Below are 24,321 nucleotides of genomic sequence, written 5' to 3'. Positions count from 1 at the left end.
CATCATAACCTCATGTCATAGGAATCTAGAATGATATCTGTGTATTTACAGTTTAGTGATTCCATGTCTAACAGTTACTCTGGGACTGCTGCAGCTGTGACTAATAAATATACATCTATTAGTATTCATGCCTATTGGCATTTCCGACAACATACTTCATTACAGCCTACTGAAAAGACACAGCCGTCCACATTTTTTTAATTTTATTATTTAGCCATGTTGGACAGCATTGTAGATGCTGTACAGTAAGGCTAAAATCCATAGGCAAAGACAATAGGTCCCAATGGCAGATCAATTGGCTTTGCCAATGATTGTTTTAACAGTGTTCAGCAAACGACCGAAACAGTCTTTTGTGAACACAAGATTTGGACCACACTTGATTTCTATTATTCTGTTGGGTTTGATTTCCAGATTCTAGGCCGAAACCTGGAATAGAAGACTTTTGTTCCTGGTTCACCAGGCCTACATACAAAATCATTATTCGAGTTGTGCGCTGCAGTTTGTTGCTCTTGCAATTTGCATGTTTAAAGCTATCTACAGTATCCTCAAGCTCCATCAGCTGCAGTAACACATTCATGTCAACAAGAGCTAAATGCAAGTTTAATTTCACTTTCACGAGCGTATCTGCATCCATTAGAGTCAATTTCACACCAGTTGCCTATACATGCAACTCATACCGTTAAATGATCTTTTTTGGATTTTCTCACACAAGCCTGTTCCAATTCGGGGTACTTCTATCACTTGGGGCGCCTTATTAGTCAGCACCATTTCAGATCTCATCAAATAAAGCTTCTTCGCACTTTCATAGTAGTCATTGAAATCGGACTAGGACTTTCACAGAGGCCCCCCCTCCGCCATAACCGATGCCGAGCCCTGTAAGAATGTGGTTCTGGGCGCCCTAAGTGCCCAGAAGCAGAATAGGTAGCGCCCGCGCCCTACCCAAGGGCGCCAGGCCCCTGTCCAATGGGGGTGCCTGGCAGGATGCAAACCCCCCAATGGGGGGACAACACCCGCAAGGCGGGAAAGGTTGGGGGTTATATAAGCTGCCAATCACCCAGGCAGCTCCTATCTTCGTGAAGCAGTGGAGCGACGCACTCACGTTTCTGGATCACCATCAGCGCGGACCCATTTTCTTCAGGGAGGCGATGCTCTGCTGGTCGGTTTACAGGAGTACGGGACGAAGATAGAGGACTGGAGTGCGAGTGCGCCCGTTCTAAGCCTTCCAAAATTCTGAGTGGCAAGTGACAGCTTACCTCGTTTCTGCTACGCTGTGCCCTGAGACCGCCAGGGATTGTCTCCATTTCCGTAGCGGTGAGGTGGGGCAGTTTTTCCTGGTCCCCGCTCTTACTCAGCAGGGTGGGTCGACCCGGAGAAAGGGCGATCCAGCCTCGCACGCCCCACACCCCGCAGAAACTGCCTTCCTAGCAAGTGGCCTTCTTCCGGGGAAACTGCCGGAAAACTACTCTGGGCCCTGGGATTGTGTTTATTCTGGAGCGGTGAGGAAGCAGTTTACTGGTCACCTGCTCCCACTCAGTAGTGCATGTCGGCTACGTGCGAAAGCGATCCTGCCCGCACGCCCTCCCTCGCAGAAGTAGCCTTTCGAGAGCGGCCTTCTTTGCATCACGTGCAGCCTGGGAGAGAGCTATCCAGCAGGAGGTGCTCACTTCAATTTTGTCGGCTAGGTCGCAAGAAGCGTCTCGTTGGACAGCGCTGCAGGCCATTTGAAACCCCACTCAGCGTGCGTGCAGCCCAGAAGCAGCTCTCACCCTTTCCGGCTGTGCGCCCCCACCTGCCCAACAATCAGCCTGGTTTCAGGGAATCCTGGTTTTCTCAGTCCAAGACAGTCGAAGGAAGCGGTGGGTGTCGGCGGCAGCTGGGGCGAAGGGCCAGTCCCGCCCACTGGAAGTCTACAGGCCAACCAGAGCAACGTTGTTGCAGTTGCCTAGCCTTGCTAGCCCCGTGAGGTTCAGAGACTTAAATAAGCCATTGTACTTTCATCGAGGAAACTGGTTGAGTGGGGGGGGGGGGGGCAGCCAACAAGCGTTGGCAATAGCAAACCTGCACCCAGAAGGCTGCTGGTCAAGAAGTGCAAGCAGCCAGGAGAGGCAGGGCAACCGCCCAGGAACAAATTTAACAGTGCATTTGGAAGATGGCAGCACTCCGCTCAGAGGCACTCAAACTGGAAGGTTAGGGCGCAAGGGGGCAGCTGGAGGAGCTAGTTGATTTACAGAATAAAATTCGGGCTGCATCAGATATACATGGAACCAGCTGGCTGCAGACACACTTGGATAACAACGACATTGAGCGACCAAGCAACCGGGGATGTGACTGCACCAGCACCCAAGAGGAGTCGGAGGGCAGCACCCAAACAATCCCAAGAAAAACACCCAGGAAGAGAAACCATAAGAAAGACCTGCTGCCTATAGCCATCCCGGCAAAGGCAGGAGCTTCCAGCGACAGCAGCAGCACAACAACAAGTGGTGATCACATTAATGCAATTGTACAGGCATACTTGAAATCAATGGCACCCCTGTTGCTTAGGGGGCTGGGGTCACAGGGGGTTAGGAACACAAGGGGACAGGCTACAGAAGGGGTATCTGGGCTACCTTGCCATTTGTTGGACCCAGACTGCACGTGCCAGGAACAGTTGCAAAGGCAGGCGTTGCAGGGTGCACAAGGAGAACTAAGATCCCCTGAAGCAACATGTGGCAGCACGAGCACAAGAAACGACCCAGCTAGGGCGGTTTCGGAAGCAGAGACTTTTGCCAGACCTTGCCAGGTCCGACGTCCATGACCACAGGGGCCACAGGTTTAGCGAATCTTATCCCCTTGGCAATGAAGGAAAGGATATGGAGGAAACAATTTATTGACATCTTCTCCCGGCTAGAGATTCAATTAGATGGTTTGAACCTGACTGTCTTTGAAAGCAAGCATTTGCAATGCATAAGGTCTCGCATTAGGAAAGTTTGAGCTATTGGTATTGTAAATGACACATTTTTTATGTATGTGTTGGTTTTGAAAATAGCAAAAATAATAGCTTTGTCATTTACAGTGCCAATAGTTATAACTTGTGACACCTATAGTATTTGTAATGCAATATGTGTTGTATTCACGTGACTTAGATGTATTGATATTACAAATAACAATGGCTTTTAATTTTTTTAATAATTAAAACTTAAATAAAAGTTATTGTAATTTATAATGGCAATAGCTTAAACTTTTGTAAATAACTTTTGTGAAGAATATGTTCAGTGTATTTTATTGTGACGAAAACCCAAGAACAGAAGTGAAATACTAACCTCTTTTTGTGACATTTGTAATGAAGCTTGAAACATTGAGAGAACATATTTGACCCAGTTGTTGTTGAATGGTTGCACAGATTGATGCTGTGGTGGTGCTGAGTGATGTTGTGGTGGCGACTAGTGATGCTGTGGCATTCAATGATCCTGTGGTAGCGCATAGTGATGTTGTTGTGCCCCTTAGTGATGCTGTGGTGGTGCTGTGTAATGCTGTGGTGATGCGATAGATAGATAGAGTGAGTGGGATAGATAGATAGAGTGAGGGCGATAGATAGATAGAGGGAGGGCGATAGATAGAGGGAGGGTGATAGATAGCTAGACAGATAGATAGAGTGATGGCGATCAGTATCTAGATAAATAGATAGATAGAATGATAGATAGATAGAGTGAGGGCGATAGATAGTGAGGGCAATAGATAGAAAGATAGATACAATGAGGGAGATAGCAAGATAGAGTGAGGGCGATAGATAGATAGAGTGAGGGTGATAGATAGAGTGAGGGCAAAAGATAGATAGATTGATAGAGTGAGGCAGATAGATAGATAGATAGATAGATAGATAGATAGATAGATAGATAGATAGATAGATAGATAGATAGAATAGGAACCGATTCACAGAATGAACTTAAGACTCAATCCTAAACTTACTAATATTTTGGTATTCACAGAATGAACTTACTACTTTTGGTATTCACAGAAGTTAGGATTTTGTCTTAAGTTTGTCTTAAGACAAACTTAAGACAAAATCCTAACTTCTGTTAAGACAAACTTAAGACAAAATCCTAACTTCTGTGAATACCAAAAGTAGTAAGTTCATTCTGTGAATGCCAAAAGTAGTAAGTGCATTCTGTGAATACCAAAATAGTAGTAAGATTAGGATTGATTCTTAAGTTCCTTCTGTGAATCGGGCCCATAAATAGATAGAGTGAGGGCGATGGATAGAGTGAGGGCGATGGATAGAGTGAGGGCGATGGATAGATAGATAGATAGATAGATAGATAGAGTGAGGGTGATTAGATAGCTAGAGTGAGGGCGATAGATAGACAGATAGAGTGAGGGAGATAGATAGATAGATAGAGTGAGGGCGATAGATTGATAGATAGAGGGATAGATAAATAGATAGATAGTTGTGTGTGCGGTTGTGTGTGTGGTTGTGTGTGCGTGGTTGTGTGTGTGTGGTTGTGTGTGTTATGCTTTGTTTTGTTATGCTATGCTATGTTTTGTTTTGTTTGGTATGCTATGCTATGTTTTGCTAGGCTATGATATGTTTTGTTTTGTTATGCTATGTTTTGTTGTGTTTTGCTATGTTTTGTTATGCTATGTGTTGTTGTGTTTTGTTATGCTATACTGTTTTGTTATGCTATGCAATGTTTTGTTTTGCTATTCTATGCTTTGTTTTGCTAGTCTATGCTTTTTTTTTGTTATGCTATGCTATGTTTTTTGCTATCCTATGCTTTGTTTTGTTATGCTATGCAATGCTTTGTTGTGTTTTGCTATGATTTGTTATGCTATGTTTTGTTGTGTTTTGCTATGTTTTGTTATGCTATGTGTTGTTGTGGTTTGTTTTGCTATGCTATGTTTTGTTATGCTATGCAATGTTTTGTTATGCTTTGTTTTATTATGGAATGCTAAGTTTTGCTATCCTATGCTTTGTTTTGTTATGCTATGCTATGTGTTGTTGTGTTTTGCTATGCTATGCTTTGTTATGCTATGCTATGTTTTGTTGTGTTTTGTTATGCTATGCTATGTTTTGTTGTGTTGTGTTGTGTTTTGCTATGCTATGTTTTGTTTTGTTATGCTATGTTTTGCTATCCTATGCTTTGTTTTGTTATGCTATGTTTTGTTTTGCTATCCTATGCTTTGTTTTGTTATGCTGTGCTTTTGCTATCCTATGCTTTTGTTTGTTATGCTATGCTATGCTGTGTTTTGTTATGCTATGCTATGTTTTGTTATGCTATGTGGGTATGTGAGGGTGTGTGAGTGTGTGTGAGGGTGAGTGAGTGAGGGTGAGGGGGGTGAGGGTGTGTGAGGGTGAGGGTTTTTGAGGGTGATGGTGTGTGAGGGTGAGAGGGTGAGAGGGTGAGAGGGTGAGAGGGTGATGGGGTGTGAGGGGGTGAGAGTGAGTGAGGGTGAGTGAGGGTGTGTGAGGGTGAGAGGGGGTGAGGGGGTGTGAGGGTGAGGGTGTGTGAGAGGGAGGGGGTGTGAGGTTGAGGGGTTGTGAGGGTGAGTGAGGGTGAGAGGGTGAGTGAGGGTGTGTGAGGGTGAGTGAGGGTGTGTGAGGGTATGTGAGGGGTGTGAGGGTGAGAGTGTGTGAGGGTGAGGGAGGGTGAGGGGGTGTGAGGGTGAGGGGTGTGAGGGTGAGGGGGTGTGAGGGTGGTTGAGGGGTAGTGAGGGTGAGGGGTGTGAGGGTGAGGGGGGGTGAGGGTGTGTGAGGGTGAGGCGGTGTGAGGGTGAGGGGGTGTGAGGGTGAGTGAGAGGGTGTGTGAAGGTGAGTGGGTGTGAGGGTGAGAGGGTGTGTGAGGGTGTGTGAGGGTGAGAGGGTGAGTGAGGGTGAGGGTGTGTGAGGGTGTGTGAGAGTGAGGGGGTGTGAGAGTGAGGGGGTGTGAGGGTGAGGAGGTGTGTGAGGGGTAAGGAGGTGTGAGGGGGTGAGGGCGAGTGAGGGGGTGAGGGTCTCCAATGAATGTTGCTGCTTCCCCTTCTTTGAAAATGTTCAGTGCTGCAAATAGAGCATGCCACCCTAATTATCACAGCATGAGGCCCCAAAGTGATAATTATCACAGCATGTAGAGAGGCGCCCCAGCTGCTGGAGCACTCAACTGCACATTAATTATAGTTGAGTGCTCCAGCAGCCTGGGGCGCCTCTCTGCATGCTGTGATAAGTGGGGTCTCATGCTGTGATAATTGTTACTTGCGGTGCACAAGCTGTTCCACTGTGAAGCTCGTTCACAGACCTGAATCGGCTCGTGCCCATGGGAACAGGATACTGAATCCCGCCCCTCCAGGACTCCCTGACCTGCCTCATGGTTGCCAAGGCAATATTTCAAAAAATATTGTCGTGCTACCGTAAGGCAGGTCATGGAGTCCTCGAGAGGCGGGATCCAGAGCAGACAAATCTACTAAACAGGAGCTTTTTCCAATGGCAGGTCTCCGTTTCCAGAGGCCTGCCAATGGAAAAAAGGGGCGTGGCTTCACGCCATACTGAAATCCCCTGCTCACAATATCTCTTTGCCTGCAGCAGGGCCATGCCCTGCACTGCAGGCTTCGACCTAAAAATGATGAGAACAGAAGGGAAAGGTGAAGGGAGAGAAAAGAAAGGAATTTTGATAACTGGCTGGATGGATTTAGAATAATAGCATGCATAATAGTTGAAAAATTCCAGCGCTGCACGGCAAACCTGTGGTTATATGAGGCCAACATTCATGCGGCACAGAGGCAGAATCCTGGCGATGCATGGTTGGAATATGACAAAAGGTTTTAGGTTAAAAATGCAGAGGCACCCAGAAATGGAATGGAACGTGGAAGATGTGTTGGGGTTTATACATAAAAGGATGGTAGCCAAAGAAGTGATTTCTTGAGCGGGAAAAAGTGAGTAGCCCTTTTGGGGGTTCTTCTACAAAGGGAAGGGCAAGTCCTTTCATAAACCCAAACAACTCAACACATGGAAACCCCCCTCCTCTAGCGGGTCAGCAGCGATCTGCTGGAAATAGGACGCCAATGTATGCACTTGGGGCTCGACATGCATTTTTCAACACATATGTTCAATAAGCGGGGGACACTCCGCATCGGGATGCCGATGCAAAAAGGATCAGAAAAGAGACAAGAAAGATAAGAAAGCAGTAGCATAAGCAAGGAAGTTATGGGGGACCCACAAGGGTTACACAACTGCCGGCTAGCCAGGTCCCCTATCAACACACAGCAACTTTGCAGGCTAGCCAACACATATCATAACAAAATAGATGCAGCAGTATTAGTGAAAGGTATTTAGGAATGGTTCATCATACCATTTGAAAGTCCACTTCCACTAGATGGAGCACACAACCTAAAGCCAGCAGTACAGCACCCAGAGGTGGTCCACCAAAAGTTTGAGAAAGAAAAGTCCTTTGGTAGGAAAGAGGTCCCTCTGCCTTCACATTTGCAAGAGGGTTTGGTAATCTCACCACTGGGGGTGGTTCCCAAAAATGAGGCTGGGAAAGTTCAGATTAATCCACCATCTCTCCTTCCCCGAGGGGACGTCAGTAAATGACGGCATATGTGCAGAGGCCTGCTCAGCGAGATACGCTACAGTCGACAACACCATTGACTTAGTAAGGTCAGCTGGCCAGGGGGCACTCATGGCTAAGGCAGAAATTGAGTAAGTATTCCGCCTCCTGCCAGGACACCCATCACGTTTTCACCTTTTGGGTTTCCACAGGGACGGGGCTCTGTAGATCGATAAAGCCACGCCTATGGGGTGCGCAGTGTCTTGCGCATACTTCGCGGAGTTCAGCACCTTCCTAGAATGGGCCCTGCATGACAGGCACCCTGGGTGGGGGGGGGGCGGGGGGGGGGGGGGGCTTAACTACCTGGACAATTTTTTGTTCACAGGCCCGCCAGGTCAGCAGAATGTAGCAACACACTGGCAGCATTCTAGGATTTAGCCGGAGAGTTAGGGATCCCGCTGCCAGCAGAGAAAATGGTAGGCCCCGCCACAAAGATTACTTTCCTGGGGATAGAGCTTAATTCAGTTGCAGTAACACCAGGCTGCCAGCAGAAAAAAGTGAGAGATTTCAGAGAGGAAGTAAAGGGCCTCTGCAGCTGCAAAAAGGCAACACTCCGCGACCTTCAACGGTTGATTGGAAAACTAAACTTCGCGGCTAGGGTAATCCCTGCAGGTAGAGTCTCGCTAGGCGCCTCACCCAGCTAACAGCAGGCCTCACACACAAACACCACCACGCCCAGCTTGGGGCGGGAATCAAACAGGACCTGCTAATGTGGGACATATTCTTGGCTAAGTTTAATGTGTCCTAATCTGGAGAGAAGGCTGAGGACAGCTAGACAGATAACCCTATTTACAGACGCTTCAAAGAGCACGGGTTTTGGGGCAATACTGGGCAATAAATGGTGCGCAGGCCAGTGGCCAAGCAGATGGCACAAGTAAGGCATCACCGGCAACATAACATTCCTGGGACTGTTCCCCATAATAGTGGCCTTAACAGCCTGGAAACAAGAGTTGAAGAACATGAAATTACAACAAGGGGATGGTGCAGGCCATCAACAGTGGATCGGCAAGGTGCCCTGACACGCTAAGACTAATGCAGCAATTGGTTACGTTACAGTTGGAGGGGAACGTGGACCTGAAGGCCCGCCATGTACCAGAGGTGGAGAACGCAGTGGTGGACACCCTGTCAAGAGCACAGATGAGCAGATTCAGGGAATTGGCCCAAGGGGGGACAAGGTAATGACCCCTTTCCCAGAACAGCTGTGCGGCCTGGCGGGATAGACTTATCAGCATTGGTAAACTAAGCCCTTACCCCAGAAGCTGAACCTAGCTGAGAGCAAATGCTTCCCCTGCTCCTACTCATTTGAAAGATCGTCTTTTTTAATTCTGCCTATTTTGCACAATTTTTAGAAACACTTCCCTAGCTGCTATTTTTAAATTGTTTAACTGTGCTCATTTGTGCTTTGTTTGGGCATTGAATTGGGGGCGGTGTATTACGGCTACTACGGGGGACTCGAACCGGGGGCAGATTGCTAGGGACTGCACGCCTGAGACGCCATTTTTCCTCCTGCCGGGCGGTCTAGTAGCTCTGGAGGGGATAAAGAGGGACGCTGCGCTAGCGCGCCGCTGGCGCGCCAAAGGAAGCCCGTCTGTGCCCGTCAGCGTCCCGAAAGCGCCTGGCGCAGGAGATGCTGCCCGTTCGTTAGGAGGTCACTGTGGTAAGAATCTACCATTGCCCAGATACAGCAGAGATAGCCTGATGAAGATTGCGAACCGGAGTGAATGTTGTCCTTCTATAAAGCTACCTACTGACTTGGTATCAGAAACAATGGTTCTCGTGGCACATTAGTTGTATAATTAATCAATATAACAACCGTTAATCAATAACATATAAGGAGGGTTTTAAGAGGATGTCCAAAAGTGAAAGAAACTCTACACAATAAGATGTTTACTCATCATTTATATTTCATTTTTTCAAACCATCATTTGAATTTTTCAATCAAATTTACATTTATGCACATATAATGTTTGGAATACAAAAGTGCAGAAGTGACCCAAAGTGTATTAGAAGAACCAAAAAACAACATAAAAGAACATTTACAAGGTGAATTATATAGGGTTTCTAAGGGGATTATTATACAAAGAAATTAGAAAACGACCAATTATTTGATGAAAGTGACAAGAATATATGTCCTAGTGACTATCATGAATCCTAGCCGCTGTTTGTAGGGTTCGTTTTCTAGGGGCGCCGACGGCATTTTGACCCAATTAGTATAGTGGGTCTCGTCAGGACTGGAGAAGTGTACGACGCTTGGTTTTAGTAGTGGGCCACTCATTCGTGTCAAGAATGCAGACTTGGTGGGAGCGGGCGGGCCACAGGATGACAGGACGACCAGTGAGCACATGCATCCGCTGGCTGGGGAAACCAGGGATGAGATGGAACCAGCTACCAGCGGCCCTCAAGATCCTGCAAGCAGACACAGCTTGGCACCCAGACATACTGATGATACACCTCGGGGTAACAACCAGGCACAGAGAGGAAGGAAGGCCCTCCTGCAGGACATCTAGACAGACCTCATGGAGGCATCCAAGCTCTTTGGGAGGACGACCATCAAATGGTCTGAAGTGATCAGTAGAATGCATGGAGGGTGAGCCGAGTCGCACAAGGCAGTCGATAACTCCAGACGGTTAACACATTTTGTAGAACCAACGGCCTGGAAAGCATCAGGCATGGGCTCATCCACCTGAACTGTATGCGCAGTATGGGGTGACCTAATACATTTGGCAGGCTCAAAGTAACAAAATATTACATATTACTCAAAGTAACATAACCTTTATTAGTATTAAAAGGCATCTTTGGAAAAAAAATATGTTTTTTTCATTTCCTTTTTTAGATTACTTGGATTTCTTAAAGACACCTTAAAACAACAACTTTTTTCATTCCCTTGCCACTCGGGTTTCTTAACATCAAAGTCACAGGTCAAGTGAAAAAGAAAGCCCCGAAGTTTTCATTTGATCTCCGTTTCTTTTGTGATTCCAGCAGAGGCATGCTTTTGGAACGCAAACTGGTATGTAAGTTTTGTAGAACATGTTTAGGATGGGGCCATTTGTTTATATGGAGTCTACCATTCAAACGGCCTATGGATTTGAGGAGTAGATTCCAGTGCAAGCCACTGTCCTATAAAGTGCAACCAAAGGAACGCAAGTTGGAAACAATTTGCAATGAAGTGCCAACACGGGTAAACTATTGACTATGCTCCAATAAGTAATCTTCTATATGTAGCAATTAAACTTTTTCACAGGGTTGAAATTTAAAAAGGCAGCAAAGAGACTAAAACCTCTTGGAGGACGTCTTTCACTCGATACTACTCACACTTACTTGTGGTATATTAATTATTCTTATAATATATATTTATTTAAAACCCTTGCACTAATAGCACAAAAGTAACTTTATATTTTGCTCTGCATAGCATGCTGCTGCTTGTTAGAATCCTGTCAAATTAAAGATTTTTGAACTTTGGATATGGTTTATGATTCTCTGATCTCGTGATGGGGAGGAATATTTTACCATGTGTAATTAATTGTAAATTAGAATGCTATCTTCTTTACATGTATGCAAATGTGTGCTTTTATGTGGACCACTTTGGAGTTTCATATTCATAAATTAAAAAAACTTGAAACTTGATCCAACTCTCACTGACCTAGTGACCTGCTCTCTGAAAAGCCTGAGGCAAGGACATTAGATGGACCATCCATACATGAGATGGACTCACCAAGTACAAAAGACACCACAATGATGGTTCTCTACTATAATCCTGCAGTCTTCTGCTTTGTAAAGAAAAGGGATACTTATTAAGGTCAATGGCATATGAAGCAACACGCTGCATGTCTTACAAAGGCAGAAAAAATATGCATTAAGCAGTCAAGATATAACATTCATATTTTGCAATAAGAAATGCATTCATAATGCAGTTTGCACTCACCACAGATGGAGCCCACTGCCACGATGAATCCTGCCCAGGAGTAGCCCCGTCGGTAGAAGGCATCGGAAAGTGCAGAGTCTGGTACCAGAGTGTCCCAGGGAACCATAAGAGTCAGCACAGTTGAAACCAGAACATAGGCCACGGTTGCGAAGCCGAGTGAAATGGAAGTGGCTATGGGAATAGCCTTCTGCGGATTCTTCGCTTCTTCACTGGAGGCAGCAATGACATCAAACCCAACAAAGGCAAAGAAGCAGGTAGCTGTGCCTGCCATGATGCCTGACACTCCAAAGGGTGCAAAACCACCATGTTCGGCACTCCAGTTCTTTGGCTCTGCAAGAATGAATCCAAATATCAGAATGAAAACAATGACGCTCATGCTTACGGCAGCAAAGACATGGTTAAGCCACGAGGAAACCCTCGCTCCACATGAAATAAATGCTGTGGCAATCAGCAGTATGCCAGCAGCCAAAAAATCTGGATATTGAGCCACTACCTTGACATTCCAAGTGCCAATGTGGGTCTCTGTAAAGTTTTTTATTTTGTGGTCAAAAATGGAATCCAGATACGCGCTCCAGGCCCGAGCCACAGCTGCTCCTCCAATCATGTACTCCAAAACAACATTCCAGCCAATGAGAAAGGCCCAGATTTCACCGACAGAGACATAGGTGAACATGTAGGCGGATCCAGTTTTAGGTACGCGGGCACCAAACTCAGCGTAGCAGAATGCAGCCAGTAGAGAAGCAAAGCCAGCAACAAGGAAGGAGATGACAACGGCAGGGCCTGCTATTTCTTTGGCAACTGTGCCAGTCAATACGTAGAGCCCAGAGCCCACCATGCTACCAACACCAAGTAGCGCAAGGTCCACAGTGGTCAGGCATCTCTTTAAATTAGTCTCCATCAGGTCATCATCCAGAGTCTTTACCCGGTTCAGTTTCTGGCAGAAGCGGGCCAGGTCCCTAGTGCTGGGGAGGCGGCTCACCATCTTTACGGATGTCCTGTTACTTGTGGATGAAGTGAGCAGGAAGAGAGCAGGAGCTTGGTTAGGTGAAAAGCATCTCCATTAACCAGGGTGGATATCTACGTAAAAGACATAAAACAACCTTTAGCAAAAAATGATAGGTTGCTTCTCTTATCTCTCCAGAGAAGTGTCAGTTGATTCCCTATATCAAAACAGATAATGGTCACCTAATCAGGATACATTTTTCAAACAGTGCAGAGTGTAAGAGTCGGGGATCTTACGCAAATGGCTGAAACTGAAGGAAAACTGTAAGATTGGATTTAAACAACATATAGTTGAAGACACTCAAAACTAAAGTTCTACATTTGGGATTTTTAGAGGCTTAAAAATTAGCTATTATCTTTACACGTATACATTATCACATGTTGAAAGAAAGTATGTGATGTTAAATGCCAACTAGACATTTGATGCGTGAAAACAAATTTAGGCGACTTAGTGAAGTGTAAAAAGGACCAAGCATTTCCTCTTTTGTGGCGCCTGAGTCCCTACGCTGCACTCTGCGTGTTGGAAAACAAACTGTAGGTACTAGTTAATGATTGTGAGTTAGAGCTTTTTACTTTCTGATTTGTGGTCAAAATTGGCAATTAAAATATTTGCATTTACAAAATGCCAATTGATTTTGTCACTGTTCTAAAGATTTTTTTTTACTAATTTCAAGAAACCCATATGTTACCAGGTTTACTCAAAGCAAATGAATAACCAAATACAGTTCATAACCATCTTCTTTCTAATAGGTTTGTCAGTTATCCTCTGAAGACAGTACAGGACTAAAAAATTGTTTGCACAAAGTAGCCGCTTCAAGCAAATGTATTAGATTGTTTTCAGGTGGATCAAAATTGGCTGACTTTTAACAGAGTGAGCTAACAGCACAGAATAAAGTCAGTAGTTGCCAGTTAGCCTTACTCTTTTTAACATGATATATTGGTATTTCACCACTTGGGGCACGGGTATATCACTGCGGGTCCTAGCACATACAACACGTGATGGCTGTCTGATCTATATGCACTTTCTTTATTTTAGTTTTTCTCCCATTTCTTTTGGGGTTGACAGTAGCCGATGATGAGAAGTGAGGAATCAGGCGAGTACCAGTCTGGTAGAATCCTCCCCTTGGTGTTGCTTCCGTGAGGCACTGTCAACCTTCCCTCCCCCTTTTTTTCACGTTTGGAAGACAGGGGACACATGAAGCGGGTGGTGGAGCCATTAGACACACACATCTAGGCAACTCTGCCAGACTGAATTTGCAACAGAGTGCAAACTTGTGTAAACAGAAGGTATATACATCCTCTGCCACAATACAAGAAGAAAATTCCCTGTAGCCATAGAGCCTACTAGGGGCAGGCCATCTTTGTGTAAGAGGATCAAAATTGGTAACAAGAGTTTTGCAAGGAGTATGTTGCTTCCATGGGCCAACTAAGGGGATCATCGAACGAGACAGGTGTTTTTGTTCAATCGATTTATCAATAAAGTGAGAGGTTAATAAGTCCAAACATGTTTAATTTAGATTTTTCTATAGAACACATCAAATAATGTTCTTGCAATGCAAGACGACACAATTAAATCAATATTTAGCAGGAGACAGTGTCAGGATGGATCATACACACATACTACAGATCCATCATGGTCCTGTTGGATCTACTGCATTCAGCCTGTAAGGCAATGGTTACCTTGATAGAAAACCATCATGGTTCAATATTCAATATCTACAATTATCTTATAAAGCGCATATCACTTTTTGTAATAATGCTGTATGCTTTTGGTGTAGTACCATTGTTTTTTATTTAAGAGTTTTTAATAACCAAAAACAAAAGGGGGATGTAAATTGACATATTTACCTATTTGGGGCATCTGTTTTATGAAGAAAAAAACAGTACACCCCCATGCTGTACAAACGTGTTTGAACCCATTATTTGAATATATTTGTGCAAAGATGAAGTCCTCTTCCAGAATAAAAATCATTATTTCCTTTTAAATCCAAAGCATGTTCACTGCTGTCACAGTATTCCTGGAGTAGGATTGGGAGTATCCTAAAAAATATTATTCCAAACAGAAATAAACTAGAAGCTCCGATGAAGAATGCACAAATGTACTCTTTACAAACTCGATGGGGAATACAGTCTCAGGCGCTTTTTGCTGAATAGAATTGCACTGTATTAAAAAACACTATTGTACTGCTATTTGCACATTTTTCACATAAACGTGCACATACATTCACACAGCTGTCAGTCAAACAGAGCATAGCATGCATAAGGGCATCCAACCACAACGGACCAACACACATACAAAAATACATCACATACATACATCTTCCACACAGAACAGCATTCATAGAGGCGCAGAAGCAAATGGAACAACGTGCGCCCCCATGATAGCTCAGTGAGTTAAACACTCGACGGACATCTACATTAACATAAGTGATGATTCTGATCCCCAAAAAGACTAACTGAACCTTCCATCCTGAAGACTTGGAGAATTTGGTATTATTAAATAGGGTCAGAGTAAGTCTAAGTATGCACACTGCACAGAAGCTCTAAAAGCACTATAACAAAAATGATTCATCATTATTATACAATCACGTACTTTCTCTTATGTTGCCCCTAAATACTGGAACGGACTACCAGTTGACCTGCGGACCTGCACTACATTCATGGCTTTTAAGAAAAAATTAAAAACAAGGCTATTCTAGGGGTATTGACTTAGTATGTCGCTGTCTGCTTCCCGGGCGCCGAGAGATCCCTTTGGGGATGATTCATACGCCATATATAAATAATATTAATAATAATAATAATAATAATAACAATAATAATAACAAATAACAAATAAATGCCTCTGATGACAAGCTTACAGACATCCATGTAGAAATGAAGCACTCCGAGAAATGAGATATGCAGGCTTACAACATGTCAGATGTACACACAAGTTACATGGATGCCTAAGTGTCGGTGGTTACATAGAAGAAGGAATGGATAAATGCTGCGTTGCATACCTGGGTAGGTTTAGGAAGGTATGGATGACATATGGATGTTACCCCTAATGTTCACACATGATGCACTGGTCTAGATGTACAACCGCATGGGAATGGATGAACTCGTTGTTGGAAGAATGGATTGATGCATGTGGTGTATAAGGGCGTGGTTGGTGTGGTGGAAGGAGGGATTACCATGTAACCTGTAGTAACCAAATAACGTGTTTCTCTCTGGACATCTGCTGTCAGCCAACTTCATTCTCCTCCTTGTCAGGCCAAAAGCTGTGCAAAAACCGGGCCACTGACAAAATGACCATGCACAAGGCCGCAACATTTATAAGTAAAGGTGATAAAGTGTTCCTAAGTTATTTTTCAACCTCTTTGTAGTTTGAATGTTGCAGCTAAGAGCCTAGAATCACAGCGAGTAAGGCAAGCAGAGGAAGAAGGGTAAGGCGAGAGTACTTTGATAGCAAGTAAAGAGGGAAAACAGTGACTAGTATTAAGTCCTGGTCACTTTTTCAAGAATGGTTGTAGGGATATAGAGGTCGATTTTAAGACAGCGTGCAGTCCAAAGGATGTAGAACTGTAGAAGCATTTCGCCTGATCTGTTTTTCCTTGATCAATAGAGGGTGGTGCATTTGCGTAGGTTTGTAGACAGTTAGGACAAAATTCACTACTCGACTTTCTGAAGAAGATCACAGATTCTCGGATGGGAATAACAGACTCTGGCCTTTAACCGCTGTAAATAACAGAAAGTGCGACAGTACCCAATTGTTGACATCGTACGTGTACGTAAGATTGATGATTGTTTCCGCAGTAGTGAGTTACGACATGTTTTACTCAGCTCGGCTCCCGGGGAGGGGTGGTCGTAGGCAGTTGACAGGATGCGGATGGATAGGGTGCGCGTGGGTGCCTGCTTCTGTCTGCTCCGTTTGTCGGCGCCCCGCGTTTCTGCTGGCAAGGATGCTGACTACATCTCTTCTCGTGACGCATCATATCTTCGATCTATCCCACATCAGTTTCAGATAGCGTTGAAAACCGCCGTCTGCAGCTGCTCGGTGTCCGATGACCTCACAGGCAAAGCTCCAGAAGGCAGTTAGGACGCCTGGCGATCCATCTTATGGTCAGTCCCTCTTCTAATGAACCCTGACCTCCCCGCAGTTAAATAGAGCCACCTGTATTCATTTTTGAAGACGGGTAAACGGTGACAAATGGAGAAATCCAGGATAAAAGGGAACCAGTGAGAGTGAAATATCTGGGCAGGGTGTGTGAAAGGTGGAAAATGGAGGCAGCAGGAGGGGGTCTCAAGGCCATGCTGCCTTGGGATTAGGCAAGCCGGACAACTATCAGCATCGACTTCTGGCACCTGCTTATTCTTTTACAAATTAAACCCTGCTTCCCTGTCCCCAAAAGTGCAACAGATCTGCAATGTTCAACCATCCCTCCAACCTCCAGGCTTACAGGAGTTAACTACTTGTGAACATTCTCAAATAGGCCTACTGTGTGCCAGCTCAAGTGTTTTATGTAGCGCTAGCATGCTGCTCCCGCCGATTGTACGGTGCTTGAAAGCATTGGTCCTGGGGGATCTGAGGGACACAACGTGGCCATACTTTTTAAAATTTTAGGAAAATACTTATAACATGCCAACCCTGCCGATTCAGGCGGGTGATTACCGATTTGAAGGCTAGTCTCTCCCGCCTGCCGAATCAAGCATCCAGAAACCCGATTCCACAGGATGCAGCAAGAATTACAAAATGCCCTGTTTCGGGTGCTTAAAATACCTCAAAGTTGAGCTAAACTGAGAGCTCAAAATTGCGTTGGCTCTCCGGCCCTTGTTTTCCTTCCCACATCCCGTAGTTATGAATATATTATTGCCTGAGCCAGCCCAAAAGCTATTGGCTTAGAAGTGAGCTTGGGCGGGTCCAAGGTTCAGGACACCGGAAACGAAGGTATTTTCCTGCCTCTGAGTCCTAAGCCCTGCATAATAGTATTTCTGGGCGGGCTTCAGCACTGCAGGCTTCTCTCCTGAGGCTGAGAGTGAGACTCGAAGTACTGCACTGTCGGTAACCGGTTCCTGCAGGCCAGTGCACAATATTGTCAAGTTCCCAATGCCAGCTATGACGTGCTCCTGACACAGGTTAAAGAAAGGTAAGGAATAAAAACATTTAGTGAAAGTGAGAAATAGCCTTGGGGGGAAAAAACGTGTTTTAAACAGTTTTTTGCATGAACACTTTGTAAAGCTACCAACATTAAAATGTTGATGCCAGTCTTCATTCACACACACTTTAATTTCCCTCTCCAAGAATTACCTTAGACACCAAAGCTTAACGCGTTGGCCTTAATTCTTGAAGAGGGAGATAGGAGCATGTTACAGGAATTGACATTTTTGTCAGTTTTACATATTATTAGTGCACCTAAAAAAAACAGAGTCTAAAACTCTGTTGTTGTTACCGCCAAAAATGAAATACTGTTTTTCCCTATACTCATGATGTGGTGTTAGGGCCAGAGTTGCAGACTTGGTACTGGGAAACCAGTTTCAAATCCTGGAGTTGGCTCAACATCCTGTGATTCTGGGCAAATCACTTAATCCCCCTATAAACAATGAGTGGTGACATTGAGTAATGTAATTGGTGCTCATGTAAAGCACTCCAGTACCTTCAGGTCGCTTCTGCTGTGTGAAAAATGAACAAGGTAAAAACAAAGCATTAATATAAGTAAAGACTGTTTAGTGCCGGATGTGTGAATGGCTTGTCCGTTTAAATTGTGATCTTGGACAAATACTTTATTTCACCCAATGCATGTAAAATTGTATGTCAGTGATTTTGTTCTTCCCAGGTTTAACAACATGTGAGCATATTTGAAATGCGCAATATTTTATTGTTTGTAATTTCATCTGTATATTTATTAATTTTATATATGGTAGTTTAGGTTTATGTCATATTTAAGGTGATGGTTTTTCTTCCAGTTTTAGGTGAATTAGATTTTTTTTACATGTACTTTATTAATGTTTGCCTTTCTTCTGTTCGTGTTATATCCTGGCAGCATTAGTTTTCAGAGTGATTCTCTTGTAGTGCCTGTGAGTGGCTTACTCCAAGGCTTGGCTGGGGTATATTTGAGCCTGTCTGGGCCGTTGCACTGCTTGAATAGATGTGGGTGTAACTTATGAGCACTTGGTCTGCCTTACATTTTGTAATAGTGGTTATACATGTTCATGGCCCTCCTTGTTCCCCCTTACTTTTTGTACGTTTCCCTTCTTTTCTCTCACTTTGCAATAGGTATTGTTCATTTTTCTGACACTCCCCCGCCCTGGCTACTCCCACACATACTACAAAGTAGTAAGACTACGTGTGCCTGAGTTCTACTTGTAGTGGCAGAAGCCCTCCGAGAAATACAGCAGATTGAGGTGAAAATCGACAGAGTGGATTTTGGCAAATAGCACTTAATTATTTGAGATGTAGTACTACAATAGTATTATTCTGAAACTCGCAAATTGCCTTGTAAATCGAGCCTATTGTTTGTAGTTTCAACAATCGTAGTCTCTATGGCCCAAACGTACATTTTATCATTGAGCGTCAGAGGGAATTGGAACAATTAAAGGACAGTTGCACAAAGAAAGTGTGCGCCTTCATCAAAAGCAGTTCTGAATTACCTTCGGGTCGCGTTCCCGCTCTAAACACTAACACTCTTTAAAGTGCAGAGTGACTCTACACTTCAAAGGGTGTTCGTGTTTATAGAGTGAAAATGCAGACTGGTGCAGAAAATGTTTCTCACTCTGAAGCTGCAGGCCCTGCCACGCGTAATGCACCTCTGAGAAGCCTACACACTGAGTGCCAGCACTGGGCCTCGCTTCAAAAACATAACAATAGAAATGTTTCTGACACTAGGCCCTGCTGGCACACAGAATGTATATTGCTCAGAGGTGCGTGGCACTGGCAGGGCCTAGCTTCAGAAACATTTCTATCTACATGTTGTTATATGATATACCTTTATTAATGTAATAACTGCACTTTCACAATTGCTTTATTAACCTTCTTGCTTCACAAATTAGCTTGAAAATGCACCATTTACCCACTCTTTTTTCAAAAAATTTCTTGGGGGAGAAGACCCCTGAATCCCCTTAAGACGTTGGGGCTTGCTCGCTGTGCTCGCTACAGTGCAAGCCCGATAGAAAGCTTTGCCTCACCACTTTCAAATGTCACCAGCCACCACTGCCTGCGATTCATTTTGTGTTACACCTGACCCGTTTTGTGTTACATGTTATTCAGGTCTTTTCACCTATGCATATTTCTCCCTCTTATCAAAGCTGAAATGTTGGCATGTGAACTGAGTCCTGGGACGGTTAATTCCGAGAGCTGAAATGCTTTAGATGCAGTGTAAGGCAGGAAGTCTCCTGTGCTGTGAAAAGAGGGAGGAGCAAATAGCTAAACAAGCCTTCTTGCCAGGGTGCCTGTTTGCCTGAAATAAGTTTAAATATGCACAACTGGTCAATCTGCAAATGTAAAGGGCTCCTGGAAGCTGGTATTAGCTTTAATTGATGGAATCACTTGAAGCTTCCTAGTGACACACATGTATTCTATTTGAGAGGTATTGTAAGGGCGCTACCAGTTAAGATGTGAAGTGTGTGCTTTTAAAAGACAGTTACCATAATAATTGCTTCTTGATGATACACATTCATTCTTTTTGAGGGGTATTGTAAGGGACCTATCAGCTAAGCTGTGAAATGGGTACTTTTAAAACACAGTTATAAAAAATAAGCAAACAGCACTACCCACAGCCTGCAACAAAAAAAATCTATATTTTGGAAACACTTTATCTTAAACCTTTTTGCACATTCTGTAGCAGCCTATCTTATACAGTGTGTAATGCAAGTTGAAAATAATGACTTACATGTTCACAGTGCTTTCTGTCACAGAATGGGACCTTGTAGCACTAAACATACACTGTTATCTACTGCACCAACCAGGATTTGGGACCAGATGTACAAACACTTCATTTTGCAAGTTTCTAATTACAATATTTTGCGAATCACAAATAGAGATTCACAACATGAATTGTACTAATGCGTCTCAGACACATTAGCAATTCCCAATGGGGTCGCAATTGACCTGCTTCTTCATTAATGAGGCATGTTGCAATTCGCTACCCATTGGGAATGGGCAATAACACAGGGTTGGTGGCCTGTTGTGGACAGCAGACCACTAGGTCTGTGTTAGCTTTTAAATAAAGCAACTTGGGGCGATGCCAAGATGGTGAACGGGTAAGATGTGTTTCCCCTCGTGTCCCCGCTACCCGCCTAAAAACAGCTGGCACATCGAGTACCCAGGAGATCTACTACTTGTCGGTGGCGAGGAAAAAGATCACCAGGGCTGGAGTAGGACCGGACTCACATATGGGAGCGGCATATAGCCAGAGAAAGCTCGAGGCCTAGACGCATGTAATGGCAGCTGATGCAAGGAGCTCCCTGCGGGCCCACTGAAGGAATCACACAACTGCACAGTAGATGGGCAGGGAGGGAGGCACACAGCAATAAGGCTACCTTACCCAGAAATCACCACTGGAGGGCTGGTTGCCGAGAGAGAGACAAGATGCAAAGAGGGGGTGAGTGGAGGCACCGCCCCAGAGCTGAATGCTAAATCTAGCGAAGCTGCAGGAGAAGATGCAAGTGAGAGTCAGGCCCGACCGGAGACCAGAAGACAGAGGAGGACACGGACAGAGATCCCGGCTGGATCAGAGGTCAGAGTCTGGAAGGGTCCCAAACACTAACAGAGTAGCCATAGGCCTGGGAACACAGAACACAACCAGGCATACGCGACCCCGGTGGCCTATCATCCCAACGTTCAAAGCCCCTGGCACGCGATCAATGCGAAGAGGGCTGCCGGAGCAAGGTCCGAATGAGGAGCTGTGGGGTGCACAGGGCCCGCCCCTCAGCCACCATACCAAAGACCGCAAATCAGACCCAACACAAGGCGGCAGCAGACATGCGGTGATCGGCCCCTGCTATAGATAACGCTTGGCCCTAACACAGAGGAGGAGCCCTGCCTGTTAGCTGCGGGCCCATCGGATACCAGCAGGTGGGCTCCCCCGGGGTGCCCCATGACTCCCGGAGTTAGCAGAGGAGGCCTAGCACTGAGGGACACCAAAAGCAGGCGCAGGCAACAAATGAGTGAGCTAGACAGAGACTCTCAGAAGTGGACACCATAGGACCTATAAAAGGGGATCACCCCTTCCAAAGTGACACTTGATAGACCAATACAGCCTCAAGGTTTATCCCCCAGATGGGTATAGAGTCAATGCACACCTGAAGGGGTTTACACCAAAGACTAGGGGAGGAAAGCATTCGTGGTGCACCTGTTTTGACCCCGTGGGAGATGAGCAGACAGGCGTTAAGGAGAAAGGGATGGACTAGAGCGGGGGCCAAGAGCCAGGATTGGACGAGTGGATTAGAGTGGATGGGGAGACCTCGTGCAGACAGAGCCCCAAGGGTCATCTCCATTGAAGCTGAGTCTGAGATGTGAGAAGCCTGAGTTCCGACGGAAGGGCAGACCAGCACCAACTTATCTGGGACTTCCCTTCACACATCTAAAGACTTCGAGAATTGCTCAAGAAGCAATAACATCTGCATCCAAGGTGTTCCATCTCAAGCAGAGGGCTCTGACATGATTAAATATATGAGAGACCTCTTCAGCTACATCTTAGAGGCTCCCCAGAGACTGAGATCAAAATAGATAGGGCACATAGAGTGGGCCTCCAGTGGCGATCTACAACTCCACCTCTGGACATCTTGGCCTACCTCCCAGACTTTCAATTAAAAGAAAGGATCATGCGTAAGGCTGAGAAAGGCAACCTCAGACGTTCCGGGGTCATGCGCCCTCACTGTACCAAGACCTAACCATGAATACTCTGCAGAAAAAGAGGGAATTCCAACCAGCCACTTCACATCTACGGAACCTGGGGATCACATACTCATTCGGTCACCCCTTCCGCCTGATTTTTAAATTGGAAGGCAAATTACACCAGCTCTGCTTGCTCCAGGAAACTTGCAGCATCCTTGGCATTGAAGATTCCCTGGGCGAAGGCACAGAGAAAGGAGAATTCAGGGTTCAGCAGGGGAAGCGACGGTGGGAACTGAGATGCTGCCCGGCAGAGAATTATGTGAAACCCGATCCCGCTACAATAGCGAAAGAGCGCCAGGTGCTTCTGGAGTCACTGTCTGGTGATCAGCAGGATGGCGATGCCAAGTGAGACCTCTGGCAAGGCATTTGCGTACATAAGGGGCCAGACTGGTGGTAGGTTGGGGCTCTCGAGGAGGTCGGAAGGAGCTCTCTGGGCCACATAATACTCTCAATTACTTTAGTCACCAGGGACTCATGGACTCGACCTACTGGTTTCGGGCTCATAATGACTGTTTTGCATCTTAAGTTAGGTTTGTTTCTTTGTTAGGGGGGGAAAGCAGTACTCACTTCAGCAGGGCAGGAAGAAGGCTGCTGGCACATATAGGAGGGGAATCCCGAATGAGAGAGATGAGAGAGGATAGGGACACTCAAGACACGGGGGCACAGGCAGATAATCTTTTATTCATCATATATGGCTTCACATCCACTTAAGGCAATTTCGCTCAATGTGAAGGGTCTCAATAATCCTATCAAGAGGTAAGCAATGCTTTCCGTCATCGAAAACTTGGGTGCGGGTATCTGCCTCTTCTAGGAGACTCACCTCCTAACTAGAGACTGGCACCGCCTTAGATCGTGTGCATTCCCACAACAACCTTTTTCTTCCACCCCTGGCAAAAAAGCGGGAGTAGCTATCCTTATAGCCAGACAATTTAGAGGAGAGGTAGGTCCTAAGGTAGTGCAGGTTAAAGGAAGACTCCTTGCCTACTCTTTTCACGTCGGGGAACATCCCTTGGTGGTGGGTTCGATATACGCCCCCAGCTTGGGACTGGAACACTTCCTACAGACAGCAGTGTCAGAAGTGATTGCCGCACAGACACGCATGCCTCTGGTAGGGGAAGACCTGAATCTTGTATTTGACACCAACAAAGATAGGTCTAGCAGTCGGTCCAATCAGACAGGTGCCCTGTCAAAGGGGGGAGGTGAGTGGGTACAAGAGGCGGGACTAATGGATCTCTGGAGGGAAGCTCACCCACAGTCTACCCAATACACTTTGTTCTCTCAAACCCACAAAACGTATGCACGTCTCGATTATCTGTTGGGGACCAGGGAGGTCCATTGTATTATGAGAGACATAGAGATAGAGCAGGCAGCACTATCAGATCATGACAGAGTGACCCTCACATTGGAATTCCCGCCTCGGCAACACCACCCTAGGAACTGGTGCCTTAGGGAGACCCTACTCCAAAGACCTGCAGCAATACAACAGATTACAAATGTAATACACAACTATCTCGACCACAACAATATTCCCGGTACCACCATATCCACACTCTGGGAGGCACTAAAGGCAGTGGTTAGAGGGGAACTCAAAGCAATCTCCACGGCTGATAATAAAGCACGCAGGGAAAAGCAGGACCAACTGACAGCCCAGGTTAGGGAGCTTGAGCAAATGCATAGTCGCACAGGAGCGCCAAGAATCTGGCGCCAATTATGCGCTACAAGGGCCCAATTAAAAGGCTCTCGACTTGGACTGACCAGAATACGCAGCTCTCAGACTATTACACTCTTTCTGTGTAGGTGGGACAAAACAGGGCAATAAACTTAGTGCTCAAAGACAACAGACAAAAGTTCAATAACTAAAATCCCAGGGTGGCAAAGACATATTAAATGATGAACAAATAGCGAAAGAATTTCGTGACTTCTACGCGGACCTATATACGAGACAAGAGCTGGAAACCCAACATGCTGAC

At 45.4% G+C, this 24,321-nt stretch overlaps 1 protein-coding gene across 2 annotated transcripts in view; it reads right to left on the bottom strand.

The window, feature by feature from the left end:
* SLC7A4 (solute carrier family 7 member 4) overlaps positions 1-24,321 on the bottom strand; it is a 197,812-nt gene that overhangs the window by 151,444 nt on the left and 22,047 nt on the right. For both annotated transcript variants that reach the window (XM_086943320.1, XM_086943321.1), the window contains exon 2: positions 11,479-12,555. In XM_086943320.1, coding sequence (XP_086799446.1) covers positions 11,479-12,460 — 982 coding nt within the window. In that variant the 5' untranslated portion in view covers positions 12,461-12,555. The remainder of the gene's footprint in view (positions 1-11,478; positions 12,556-24,321) is intronic.

Source organism: Lissotriton vulgaris, chromosome 11 (genome assembly GCF_964263255.1).
Source record: "Lissotriton vulgaris chromosome 11, aLisVul1.2, whole genome shotgun sequence".
NCBI lineage: Eukaryota > Metazoa > Chordata > Amphibia > Caudata > Salamandridae > Lissotriton > Lissotriton vulgaris.
This window is presented reverse-complemented; position numbering and strand designations above follow the sequence as displayed.